Source organism: Urocampus carinirostris, chromosome 16 (assembly GCF_059441175.1).
Source record: "Urocampus carinirostris isolate Australia breed hairy pipefish chromosome 16, RoL_Ucar_1.0, whole genome shotgun sequence".
Lineage (NCBI taxonomy): Eukaryota > Metazoa > Chordata > Actinopteri > Syngnathiformes > Syngnathidae > Urocampus > Urocampus carinirostris.
In genome coordinates this window covers 22295474-22309667 of record NC_142364.1, presented here as the reverse complement: position 1 = coordinate 22309667, position 14194 = coordinate 22295474, and the positions used below count along the sequence as shown (strand labels likewise).

The window sequence follows — 14194 nt, the reverse complement described above, 5'->3', positions numbered from 1 at the left end:
TTTTAAATAAAGGATTCTTTAGCGTTGTACAGCCAAAACGAGTTTTTTTCCCCCTTTTTTTTGTGTGACACCTTGACTGTAAATTGTAGTGAAAAACGTGCCCTATATATACTGCGAAGTGTTATCCTTGTATTCAGCTTTGGTTTGGCTTTACGTGTACCTGAATAGGATAGACAGCTCCGGTTATGAACAAGATGGAGAAATTTTGCATGCAATCAAATTGGTAACTGAGCCACAAATACTCATAGAAAGAGCCATATATGGCTCGCGAGCCATAGGTTCCTGACCCCTGCACTATACTAACGTCACACGCAAGTGCATATTGTAGACACACTCGAATACGTCAGCAACAACGTCCCATATTAAGAGTTATTCACTATTGCATGAAGGACATGCTTATCAAACTATCAGCTTTACTTCAAATCACTAGATCCAATAAAATATTTATCCTTGGTGACACTTTTACGGATAAACATCTCCTCCAACTCGGGACGATAAGCCACTTTTTTCTTTCAGATAGAAAAAAAGAGCAAACACAACAGGGCAAGGTTGAAATAGTCAACACAGACCTAAATCGCCCTCTTGCGGTGTAGTGTGAAAATTACACGTGAAGCGATAAACAGTACTGGTAAAAACAATGTCAAATTCAATGATATGATAGTGTGTTAATAATTAATAATAGTTGGTTGCTCATGGATAAAACTGTTGCGTTAATTTCTCTATATTCTCGCTAACAAACTAAATACTGTGACTATCAGAGGGATAGTTATGTTTTTATCTTAAACAAGTGGAGTATATTGTAGCTATCTTGTGAAAAAATACATCTCCATAAATCCATGTTGATATTAAAAATACCATTATTTACAGCAATGATTTTAGCATTGATAGATTTAAAATATGAATACATATTATATGGCTCTTAAATAATCCATTGAGGTGCAATTTAGATAACAAACAAAAATGAAGGTATAAAAAAAATTTTGGCGGGTGGCAAATGGCATAATGTTGAAAATTCTGCTGCAGACGGTGGAAATAAATATAACTAGAGATCTTTTTGTTAAATATTTTACATCTTTCTCCATCATTTTCTCATGTTTATGTCAGTTTTTGAATAATATTTAGCAAAAATATTCATAATAAAGCATCAACAATACACATAATTTGTTTACATGAGATCTTAGGTTCAACCCACAAAAAAAATCCAGTCAAAGAAAAAAACACTAAAAGGGTCACAAAAATAACATGGGCCCCGAAATGAGTAAAAACAAAAAAAATAAAAAAAACAATGAATAGTAGACAAAACCTCAGTTAAGCTCTATGTTTGATGGATTTGTGTAAATAGGTAGAGCCAAAGTTTTAAAGCAAAAATGGTGGCAACCAGTTCAGGGTGTCCTCTGCCCACTGCTCGAAGATAGCTGGGGTGGGCTCCGGCACCCCCGCCACCCTACTAAAGATAAGCGGTGCAGATAATGAATGGTGAAGCAGCTTTTAGTTGTTATGCCGCATAAAAGGAGACAAAATTGCCAGTGGTAATTAAGTCAGACTATAGGATGAAAACTTTTGAATCCAAATTGAAAACAATTTAAAAATAACATTTCTTTGACTAAAATCTTGTTTCCAAAATCAAATTGCAGTAACTCCTTTCAATCAGCTATTTTTTTTAATCATATTATTTTATCCAACTTTGATTTATTTGCTTTACAATAGGCTTAAATTGTTCAGACTCTTAGAGGTCGTACTTTTGGTTGCATAAATCACCTTGAGTGCTACAAAAGTAAGGTGCTTACCATGTCTTTGCTTTTGAATTGTGGTTCTACAGGACTATTACATAAAACGAAAAAATCTGAAGAGAGGCTTGTAAAAATTGAATTATTTGGTTGTTCAAACTTTCGAGGCAATCTACCTTGTCTAAGACTGCCTTTAACTTTTAACAGTGACTTCGGTTGTGAGGAGGTGAGAATGTCCACTACTACAAAGATTCCAACAATCACTCACATCCCCTTAAACATTCAGTCAGACTGTCTAGGAACGGAGGCAGCAAGAATTTCAATGCCAGCAGCTGCTTATTATGTATTTTCCTGTTGTTACCGTGCGTGGTGCGGGTTCTAAATCCCTTTCACACTCTCTGGGGGATCTATTGGATTTTCTACCCTATTGCAGAATTCAAGACAGCAGCAAACAACAAACAGCCACGGTCGTTAAATTAGAACCTCTACCTGCCGCTTGCATTTCCAAAATTCTTATGGAATAGAAATCAATAACACACTGCATAGGCAAGAAAAAAGTCAACATTATTGAGCTTGTATTTTAATGGGCACATGATGATCTTCAACAAAGCTGCTAGAATTGAAGAAATATACCTCATCCTGCCTTTCATTAGAGGGAGGTTACTTTTAAAACAAAGCAAATTTGCGCGATTAAAAGTTCTACATCTTTACAGTCTACAAGCACTACCTTGTAAATGTTTGCTTATTTATCCAGACATTCTTTTATATTTCTCTGTTAAGTTTTTTATTACATGTTCATGCTTGAGTGCCACGTCTAATCTTGTCAACAATGTTCACTGCCTTGTTATCAATTACGATTGAGACCATTCCAATTATATTTCTAATAAAGATAAAACACACTGAAGTTTTGGGTTATATAATGATGTGATTTTTCATTAACCTGAGTAACAGACGTCAATAAAATATAAACAATCTATAAAAAATCTGTAAAAACAATATTTGTACAGTTAACACGTGAATAACATATTTTATGTTGACAATATCTGTGTATTTGTTATTGCAACATCCATTGCAGCTGGTCATCCTGGAAGGGGGATTACCTCATGTCATCTCAAGGTTTCTTCATTTTCCTCATGTTGAGGTTTTTGAGTTCTTCCTTGCCCTCATGTACGTTTTAGATCATGGGGATGGTGTAATAATAGTCTGTGGTTTGCAATAATTTGTGGTCTGTGCAGACCTTTGAGACTTTGTGATTAAGGGCTATACAAATAAACATGACTTAAATACTTTTAATAAAAACAAAATTGAGAAATCTGTAGAATAGTTTGTGCCTGCAAAAATAACTTGTAGGATTTTTTTTTTAATTTCTAGTAATAATGATTTGTAACTATTTAAGTGTGTTGCAAATAAATAAAACTTGTAGCAAAATATGCGCAGCAAAAAAATCACTATTGTGGGTCACTGGTGTTTCTCTGTAGACTTTTGAATCATTAATTGCGCTCAATTTGTGGAAAAACTGATTTTACTTACAAAACTTAACTACAGTGGAAATTAAAAATCACTTTAAACAGTACTAGAGTCAAAATCTGTGCAGATTAAAAGGGGAGAGGCCCCTAAAAGTTGCTCAGGTTATGAGAAAATAAATTTGTTATAAACACTTCCTCCAAGAGGTTTCCACACACAACGTATTTGCCGCAAGTAATATCCACAAAAATAATAGTCGCATTAATCACCTAATTAAATGCTCATATTTATCTCCGTGTCTGAGCCCAGGTGGGGGAATCATGCAAGATGATCCCGGCAGATAAATAATAAATTAGTGGAGGGGAAAAGAAATAGAAGTGAATGGAAAAGCAGCCGCCAGCTTTACTAGCATCCACCTTGATCCATGTCGGATCTCTTCTGTGGCTCGGTACGCCTTAAGGGGGATTTGTTGGGGAAATGATTGTGTTCACACAGGCGAGAGCAATCTAGTTATTCGCTTTTGATTCACCCTGCTGGATTGAAAAAAAAACAAAAAAAAAACGTACTACCATCGATGGCATCCTTACCTTCAGTGGGCCTGAAGAACAGTATTTTAGGATTTTCCACAGTGGTGAAGGAAGTGACTCCTCCAAACTTGTGGGTGGTCCACCTCACCAGCTCCTCGTCCTCACTAGGTAAATCGACAGCATGTAGGTTTCCGTGAAGCTCGTTGGTGCGCAGGATTAGTGTAGATGTGTTACTTTTCTGCAAGGTTGAGATATAATGCACACATTTTATCCGTTAATGAGGCGGTAATAATGGCAATAACAGTATTGACTATAGGGTGCACCCAAAAACACAAATTAGCCAGAATTTTCAACGTGTGCCTTACACTTTGGCACGCGTCCAGACAAAAATAGAAATGCGTTATCATGTTTGTGCAGTTATTGATCTGACGATAATTGATAAAAAAACCACAATTGCATAATAATGGTGGCACAGGAGTTACCACCAGGCCGCTAGTGACATGGGTGATTGTTCACAGTTGCATAATATTGGATGCAGCAGAAATCGATCCCGGATCACTGTGGGAAGAGCGCTTAAGCCTATCCATTAGACTACTAAGGATACAGACAACACTTGAAAAACTACAAAAAAAAACAAAGTGATTATTAGTCACAAACGTTTTCAATATGTGCAGCCATTCCTTTATTAATATCTTTCAGGATGACAGATTTACTTACCACAGTGCCTTTCTCTTCATTTAGTTCGTAACGACAGAATAACTACCCACATTGACTTTCTCTTAAATCACTCTGAAATATTGCATTCTTTGTCAGAACTTTGCAAGTCGACGATAGAATACTGTATTATCAGAGGGCTCCAACCTTTTCTGGACCACAAAGAGGTTTAATGTCCGACAAAATTCTGTGACTAAAAACAGTGTGGTGATGATGACCTAAAACTCGATGCCATCTAATGTGCCGTCTGTATCCTTAGTGGTCTAGTGGATAGAATCAAGCACGCTCCCGGCCGCGATCTAGGTATGATTCCCATTGTATCCAATGTGATGCAATTGCGATCAGTAATATATCCCGATTGATCACATCCACAGTACTTTTTTTTTTTTTGGTGCAACCCTAGCCCTACCATAGTTTTAATTCACTATATCAAAAAGACTATTTTGGGGGGTGCGCCTCCTAGAGCGGATATGGTACATCGATTCAATAATAAAAATCACAAAGCCCAGAGACTCATCTGATGTTGAAATTATCTGGAAAAAATACCAGTTTAAATTGTTTTTGTTGCTAAATCTCTGCTTCTCAAATTCAAATTAGGCGTAACAGCATTTAAATCTGAACAATCCGATTTGCGAGAGTCAATTCTTGCCTACATTATCAACATCAATTTTAGTCCTGCTTCTCTATATTTCGGATTATCCATGGTCAGTACATCAAGTAGACAGACTTCTTGTATTTGAGTAACTGATATTTTTGATGAATTTGGGATTTTTGATTACATTAAATACAATACTTTTTCATAGGCTGATATCTGACCTATATCAAAATTGGAAGGGTAAAACCCCATAAAAATAAAAACTGCTAAAAAATAATCAATAATATTAAATAGCTATAATAACATCAATAATTATAAAAAATAACAATAAAAGTGATTATTACAATAATTAATATTGTGAAAACAACAACAATAAAATAAATGTAATCTCCATGGATGCATGTCAAAGCATTCAATGTGTGTTGGAAAAAAAAAATCCTCTTTTGTTTTGGTTGTAAATACAATAGCAAGAATGCTGAGGTCATAGTTGCAAGTCAAAGACCAGGCAGCAAAGAGTCACCATTGTTTCTATTTTCTATTTTCCTCCGGCATTCCCAGACTCCTTTCCATATCAAACATGTTTGTCTGCCCCCTGTCTCTCGTTCTCTCATTCACTTATTCCTCGCCTCCGCCCAGCTCAGCCCTCACGTCTGTTCTCCTGTTGGAAAAGGAGTGTTTATTATGGTTAAGCGTCCGCGGGCCCCGGTTGCACAAACCCCCTTTGGAGACAAAGTCTTTCCTTTGCTTCCTGACTGGGGCCAGGAAATGGGGCCTTTTTTAGCATTGTGCGTCACCGTGGCCGGCTGGAATCTAACTCCATACAAGGTATAAATATATACATACGAGCTACGGATGAGACACTTTCGTTTCCGCGTTTGGCCGAATGTGGAAAACGTTAAACTTTCTTGACCTTACAGAGACAGGGTAGATTAATATGAATGCAAACAAATCTGCAAAAAAAACACTTTGGATATTAATTTTAAACGCACATCTCAATTCAATCTTACATAATTTGCTTTTATTCATATTTGTTGAATCCTATTCCAGTATGTCATCCTCAACAATGTTCATTAATAATCTTAAATATTAGTATTTTACATGAGCATATTTTATTTAAGTTTTGCTTATATGTTTGTCTATATTTATTCCTGATAAAATGAACATATAGCAAAATAAAGCAATACGCTAGAGGGAAAAGGGGAGATGGATAAAGGTTGTAAAAGGAGAGATAAATAGAAATGACAGAGATTTGAAATTTTCTGTCCCATTAAATATGGTGGATTTATTGGCAACTAAATTGTTTCCTCCAAGAAAAAACTAAATCAATTTTGTCCGCTTATCTTAGGAAGACTGTGGCTGTCCTTGGTAGAGTAATGAGAGATATTGGTGAACATTTTGTTTCATAATTAAAAGATTGAGCCGATCACCAATGAAATTTGAATTGCTGATCAATAAGTTGATTAACTTCTAATAGAGAAAAAGAGAGACAGAAAAAAGACAGGGGATAAGGAGGGCGAGCAAGAGAGAAAGGAGAAAAGGAGAGGGAGTGAGAGCAAGAGAAATAGGGAGCACAAGAGAGTAAGAGTGAGGAATAGAGAAGAAAATAAACAACAATTTTCAGTAGATTAGTAGTTGAAGAACAATGCAGTTTTGTTCATCCACATTACAATTTGATTAAAAACGGTGAAAAAAACATTGTTTCAAGTAATAAAAGAATACATTTGAATTTTTCAGTTAACAGTTTATCTAAACAAAATTATTTAAGTATGGAAAAAAAATCTCTTTACAGTTCGATATTTTCTGGCACTTTGAGGCTCTTTTTCCGATCTGAATACATTTTTATTGAGCATTATGTTGTTTCCTTTATATGTTACCTTGCAAGTATTTCACAGACTTCTACTAAGTGACATTTACTTTCAATATAAGACTATTATGATAAAAATACATGACAGAGGTTTACAATTGTAGATTTTTAACAACCTTCCTGTAGTAATAACTACGGTGGCCTTTTCGTATGACAGAAACAGCTTCTGGCATGGTGTTTTATCTTACAGACTCAGACTTGTCTTTGTTTTTGGGACAGGCAGAGTACGAATTATGACCGACTCAGCGTTTAATCCTGAAAAGAAGCAAAGTACTGATTTGATCTCTTTGGGGCTTTTGTGGCACTGTAAGTCACAGAGGTCAGATGTACTCTTCTCGCAGAGTCACTTATTTGAGCATGCACTGGAAATGGTGCACAAGACGGGATATCAGCCAAAAATAAAAATGGGGAACTCCAATCATGGATACAAGTTTAAGATTAGAGTGTGAGATAATAAACACTGGTGTTGCTTTCAAGGACTCGAGGGAAACCTGTGGGAAATGATTGGGCTCAGGTAGGCTCTAAAAGAAAGCTGATGCGTCTGCCTACTTATTAGTTTGCTAAAAAAAAAAAAGATTTCCAACTAAAATCCAATTACGAATAAATTAGATTAATTAAATTGGATCGAAAGAAGATATTTAATCCTATAAATCATATTTCCTCATAATGGCTGCAATTACAAATCAAGTAATTCACAGCAGCTCACACTGTGGGATGTTTAAAGTCAAGAGCCGTCGATTGGCAGTCAATGACTTAAATTTATAAAATGTTTGTTTTTGGCGGTAATGCAGTTAATTTGTGAAACAAAAAAAATGAAATCATTTTTGTAAACGTAGTTTTCAAAGAATACATCGCTCATAACTACTTGAGTCTGAAGCAGTTCACCTTGACCCTTTTATAGTGATCTACCACCTTTTTATTTGTAATGTTTCTGTGATAAGTGTATTTTAAAGTGACCATAAAATCTTGAATCCCAAGAGTTTAAGATTTCGAATGATGCGGCATGACTTATTCCAATGACTGGTGACAGACGCGTGTTTGTTTATCAAGAGTCTGGCAGCCCACCAGCAGGCCTTCGGAACGTTAAGGGGTTAGGGTACCGTGTATACAACTCTTTTTGTGTAACATCTTTCTTTGTAAATATCTCATCTTTCAATATGGTCACATGTGGCTTATAGTCAAGTGCGGGTTATATATGTACAAAGTAAATGGTGGTTTTTTTTTTCTTCAAAAATCTACTTAGTGCATCTTCTGCGCTCTATAGTCCGAATTTTACGGTACGTACACTGCATATATATATATATATATATATATATATATATATATATATATATATATATATACACATTATATGTTCCCTTCCTGATTTCTGTGTTGTTTTGCATATTTATCACCCACAACGATTTCAGATAAACAAACCAATTTTAATATCACACAGTGACAAAGCAAAGAAATACAAAATGCAGTTCTGAAATGCTGATTCCAATTTGAGACACACACCAAAAAATAAATCAAAAAGTATCTAGCATGACAAAATATTACCCCCTGCATTGGAAGAGAATGCTAACAGCCAGGCTAACAACTCTTAAGCCACCAGTGCCGACTGTGGCCGGTCCGCAAATCCCCAATGCCTGATCCATTACCCATGAAATGGACAACTTTTAGCAACTCCTCGTGGAAAACAGCTAAATTTGTGACTCTTGTATTTTAATCATCACAAAGACCTTGCAGAAGTCGTGGTTACCCGAAACTAGCGTGTAGTTGCTTTCTTACACTAAAAGGAGAAACCCTCCAATCTCTTAATAGATCTATAGTTATTTTGTTAGAGTTGTATATTCTCAGTTGGTAATAAGATCGTCTCAAGGTGAGTTTGCATGTCACTATGTTGTCGTTTTCCAATGAAAAAAAGAACCTCTGAAATGCATTTTTCATTTAAAATCAAATTGCAATACAGGTATAAAAAAAAAAACGCAATTAGGTTTTTATTCAAAATCGTGCAACCCTAACTTGGCCCATTAAAATGTCAGTTAATTTGCCTCTAGCTGTGACCAAAGTGTTGCATTAATGTCTCTGTGTTTGCCTGCCAGGGTGACCAAGCGCAAATCTGTCACAGCCATGACGCATGTCCTCTGATGCAAAGCAGCTGCCGTTTCTCTGACACTGCACTCCGACACGATTATTCCCTAGCGGTGCGGCTCATCCCTTAAAACAAAACAAACATTTGAACAAAAAATCCCTGGGAAATGTTGTCTAAACCCACAGTGAGCCATGATAACCTTCAGGCTATCGCACAACTGTCAGCATATCTGACAGAAATGACATTTCTTCCGACATACAAAACCTTTTTCCGATGGTGAACTGCTTGTCTACCAAGAAAAAAAAACAGAAAATTGATATGTTTGACATTACATTCAACCAGTTGCCTCTATTATTTTGTTAGGACGAACATCCATCCATCCATCCATCATCTGCACCGTTTATCTTGAGTAGGGTCGCGGGGGTGCTGGGGCCCATCTCAGCTGTCTTCAGGCAGTGGGCAGGGGACACCCTGAACTGGTTGCCAGCCAGTCGCAGGGCACACAGGGACAGACAATTCGCTCGCTCATTGACATCTAGGGACAATTTGGACCGGCCGATTAACCTGACATGCATGTTTTTGGAATGTGGGAGGAAACCGGAGTGCCCGGAGGAAACCCACGCAAGCACGGGGAGAAGATGCAAACTCCACATGGGAGTTTCGATCGCATGACTTCAGAACTGTGCCACACATGCGCTAACCACTGCGCCGCCGTGCTGCCCTAGGACTAACATATTTAGATAGAACAAATAACAGACAAAAATAAACAAAAAAAGCAGTGTTGTCTACCAGGCTTTTAAAGCAATGACGAAAACCCCTTTATCTTTTGACTATACCTGAAGTCAGTGAGTGTAAAGATAGTTGCAACTCTTATCAATGCTGTCAACAAAAATCGATAATAGAAATAGTCGACAATGAATTGCATAGATGACTATTGTCGCCAGACATGTTTTTCCAACAGAGTGAGGAATCTCTGCAAGAATATAATCTTTACTGATAGTTTCTTATGAGAAGTAGTGTCTCTGTCTCGAGCGGTAATATACAGAAATGACAGTCAACATCAAGTACGTGTACCAAAACTTTAAAAAATTGGGAGCATTCTAGCCTGGAAATGGCTAATGAAAAGACTACTTGTGAAGTTTTCTGAAGCAGACCTTGCATACTATGGCAGTCTGTGTTGCCTCGATGACATTCACGCGTTTTTTTTTAACACATGCATTGTACACTTTATACGCATGAATTTCGCTATAAAAGAGCTTGAGTGTTATACAACACTGGGCCTGACAAACGTATTACAAATTATTTTCATGGAACTCCAAGAATACATTTCAGTTTCTAAAACATTAAAAACGACAAATGTCAGTAGTTAAAACTGTTTGATTTGAAACGGTTGTGAAATGTTATGCTCTTTTCTTAAAGCCTATGCGGTTGACCCGAAATGTACATGATATTTGTTTTATTTACTGTTCTACTGCAGCTAATGAGCCAGTTCCAGTGTTCCTACACCAGAAGGCAAGATAAATTCAAGACTTCTTAAGACTTTAAATGTCTTTTGAAATCAAACTTAAGACCAAATTGACTACAAAACACAACTGGAACAAAGAAAACAAAAACAAAAAAACATTTCTTACACACAATTCATCGTGCCTCATCCACGTTTACCTGGCAAAGATTTTAGCGATTGCCAAAAACTGATTGTTGGCAGCCACTTATCATTAAATTGATAATTTGTCATGGTCCATAGTAAACGTTTCTCTCCGCAGTTGCTATGTGTATTCTGGGTAGACCTAAGACATCTTTCTGCTCTGAAAAGCCTGACTGAAACCAAATTGCAGTTTTGATAGATCCCATATTGTGGTCACGCCATGTTGCCACGAAAATAACTCGTTGAATTAAAAAAAGAGAATGGATAATGGTTACTACGTCTTTTTAGTTCAACCAAATATAAATCTTGATTATGTGCTCAAAATTTTAAGAATTTCGAAAATTGGATTCAAGACATTTTAATGCCAATTAAGGCTTTATTATTAGAATAAAAATTTAAATTCCTTTTAAGACTTTTCAAGTATTCACGGGAACCCAGGTGTTCTTGGGATTTAAATTTGATTTATTTGCCCGTCCCCGAATATTTTTTTTTAATCAGGATTCGTGTCTCTACTGACAATCACAGTGCAAAATTGGTTTGAGGAAAGCCATTTGTATTTATTTTTTATACAAATCCACAGTATGCTCAATAATGATTTATTTTTCGTTGTATCAATTTGCTTGTGTTTATTAATTTTCACATAATTAAATCAACCATGCTAAATGTAAGAAATAATTAATAATCAGATTATTCCATTAATCGTTTCAATAGTCAGTGATTATTAAAGTAGTTGTTAATTTCAGCCCTAGTCAAAGCTATAGTGCCATTTTAAAAAATTTTCTATTGCTGATGTTTGCAATGGCAAGAGCTTCAAATCTAAGTCTGCGCTGTTTATCGGGGGCCGACACTAGTAGGAGGATATGAGGGGGACAAAAAGCACATTTGTCAATCAAGAAAACACTCAGCGGTGCAAACAAAGTTCAAGCCTGGAAAAAACTGCTTCATGTGCAATAGTGGAAGGAGGTACAACAATGCTAAATGACAGCAAAGGGACTTGGAGATGCTTAGCTGGCAAACAAACTATAGATAAAGTGCTACAATAGACAGTGGAGCCAGGAATGCAACTTTATTATTACTTGGATAAGGTTTGATGCTGATTTAGCCAATGTAAACTTAAAAGTAGTAATCTAAAAGTGCTCAGAGCATAACACCAGAAACCATTTGGTTATGTAACATGAACATCTGTACCTTTTTCCAAATTATACAAATAAAAAAAAAAACCTGCAATACAAATAACATCCACTTAAAAATACAATTAAAAAATAGACAATAGAATACTTTTAGCAGGCATCGCACTATTCTTGCTAATGTTCTAAATTGTTCTCTAAATACCCTGTTGCTCTCGCTATTTGTGGATCTGAACAATACATGTGTAAATATTTTGGAGACAAAAATATCCGCACATAGGTGTTAAGAAAAATAATGGTAATATGTACCTTACATTTTCGGTTGCAATTTACCTCTAGGAAACAATACCTACATTTTTTGAGAAGCTCATAATGAATGTCCATAATTGATACGTAATCCTTGCACTCTGACCGGTCCTATTGAGCGCAACATGTAGTGGGCACAGACTATACGGCAATGCCATACAAATTAATGCCAGTTAATTACGAGGGAAGAATAGCAGTTGCAAAGCCACCAGAGAGCAGTGTCGGCATCATTTTTAAATAGACTTGTGAAACATGGCTTCACCCAATATTAATGCACTTATCAATCCTTGGAAACAGAACAATACAATTCAAGATTTTTTTTAAGTAATTCAAGCACGTGTACAAACCCTATATATTACAATTTATACATGATTTGTCCTTTAGAGATTACAGGATGTTTCAGATAAAACTGAATTTACAAAAAAGTTAGATATTAAGCAAGTTAAATATATAACCCTCCTTAAAAATGCTTTTAATTTATTTACCATTGGCATCTGTAGCTGTCAAAAGCAATGAGTGGTTTGATGCCCATGACATCAATAGCTGTTAATATGTTGTCTAGCGGGCAGCACGGCGGCGCGGTGGTTAGCGCTAGTGCGGCACAGTTCTGAGGTCATGAGCTCGAACCCTCCAGTGTGCAGTTTGCTTGTTCTCCCCGTGCTTATGTGGGTTTCCTCCGGGCACTCCGGTTTCCTCCCACATTCCAAAAACGTGCATGTCAGGTTAATTAGCCTTTCAAATTGTTCCTAGGTGTGAATGAGCGAGTGAGTTGTCTGTCTCTTTGTCCCCTGCCCACTGCCTGAAGACAGCTGGGATGGGCTCCAGCAACCCCGCGACCATACTGTGGATAAGCGGTGCAGATGATGGATGGATGTTGTTAAGCAAGTATGAGTTTATTTCAAATTTTATAGGCGAAATATTATCATAAAGTTATTTTTTCAATAAATAAAACAAATAGCAGTAGTGAGAGGTCGTCAAAATGTTAAGAATATAAAGTATCCCAAAAATGATCAAATTTTAATCTGCTTAATTAACATAATTCGCTATTGCAGTCAGCCACGGACAAGAATTGACTTAGTCAGCTTGCATTTGGACGAGTGAGGCAGAAAGCTGCCTGAATCAGCAAATGTATGTGGCCATTAACCTCCACTTTTATCCAAACTTTGCACACTACAAAATCAAAAGGCAAAAAGAAAATGCTACTCACGTAAATGTTGACACCAGGGTTGATCTTATAAAGACCGTAAGCTGTGTCCTCTGATGTGATGATCAACTTCATGGGTTTGGCGTCTGCCACTTCCAAAGAAAACAGCTTGGCGTCCTGAGGAAAGTTAAAGCAACATTGTTAACATTAACAAAACAATAACAAAAAAATCATCTTCTAGGTTGTTATATTCTCATGAATAATTGAGGTGAGCAGGATGGATTATATGCAAATGTTCCACTGCTTAAGCAAAATAATGAGATAATAACCCATAATGCTCGTATGAAACCTTGATAATACTGTGCTAACGGTCCTGTTGAGGTGGGAGTTTTGGCATGAGATGAAAAGCCAGCCTGTGATTAGGGAGAGACGTTCCAGCGAGATGGCGTAAATATCTTCCCTCCTAGCCGTCAAAGCTTCCCGGAGAGAGTTAACAGAGGAGCTGAGTAATTAGGCTTGCTGAACGTACCCTGCCTTGCGCAAACAAAGCACAGCCTTGTGGGATGCACACCATCTTCTCAAGGATCAATACAATGAATGGAGTGGGAAAACACGCAGTGGGTGGTGTGATGTTTAAGGGTGCTCGTTGACACTTTTTAATGAATTCTGATTCTTCAGACAAATGCCTCCCTGATCCCCAATGAGGAAAACCTACAGTACATTACTGCTATTCTGAAAACACCACCATTGCAGAGATACTTTGGTAAATTGAACCAACCCTTGAAGTTTAAACACATTGCACCCAAAAAATAACATCAAATAACGATTAGAAGTGGAGAATGCATGGCTCATCAAAACTAGACCATAAATGTGCCATATTTTGCACATTGTTACATGCTACAGCTTACAATGTGCAAGTCTTTTTTGATACATTTTTCATATATAAGGCACTGGAGAATATGCTGGAAGTAAAACTACGACATCTGGTTTCACCTCTAAAATTA

At 36.7% G+C, this 14194-nt stretch overlaps 1 protein-coding gene across 1 annotated transcript in view; it reads right to left on the bottom strand.

Annotated features, from left to right (window-relative positions):
* The window catches only part of eng (endoglin), a 72863-nt gene that overhangs the window by 18209 nt on the left and 40460 nt on the right, over positions 1–14194 (bottom strand). The window contains exons 4-5 of the mRNA XM_088319645.1: positions 13254–13367; positions 3779–3956 (exon numbers count right to left, since the gene is read on the bottom strand). Coding sequence (XP_088175771.1) covers positions 3779–3956; positions 13254–13367 — 292 coding nt within the window. The remainder of the gene's footprint in view (positions 1–3778; positions 3957–13253; positions 13368–14194) is intronic.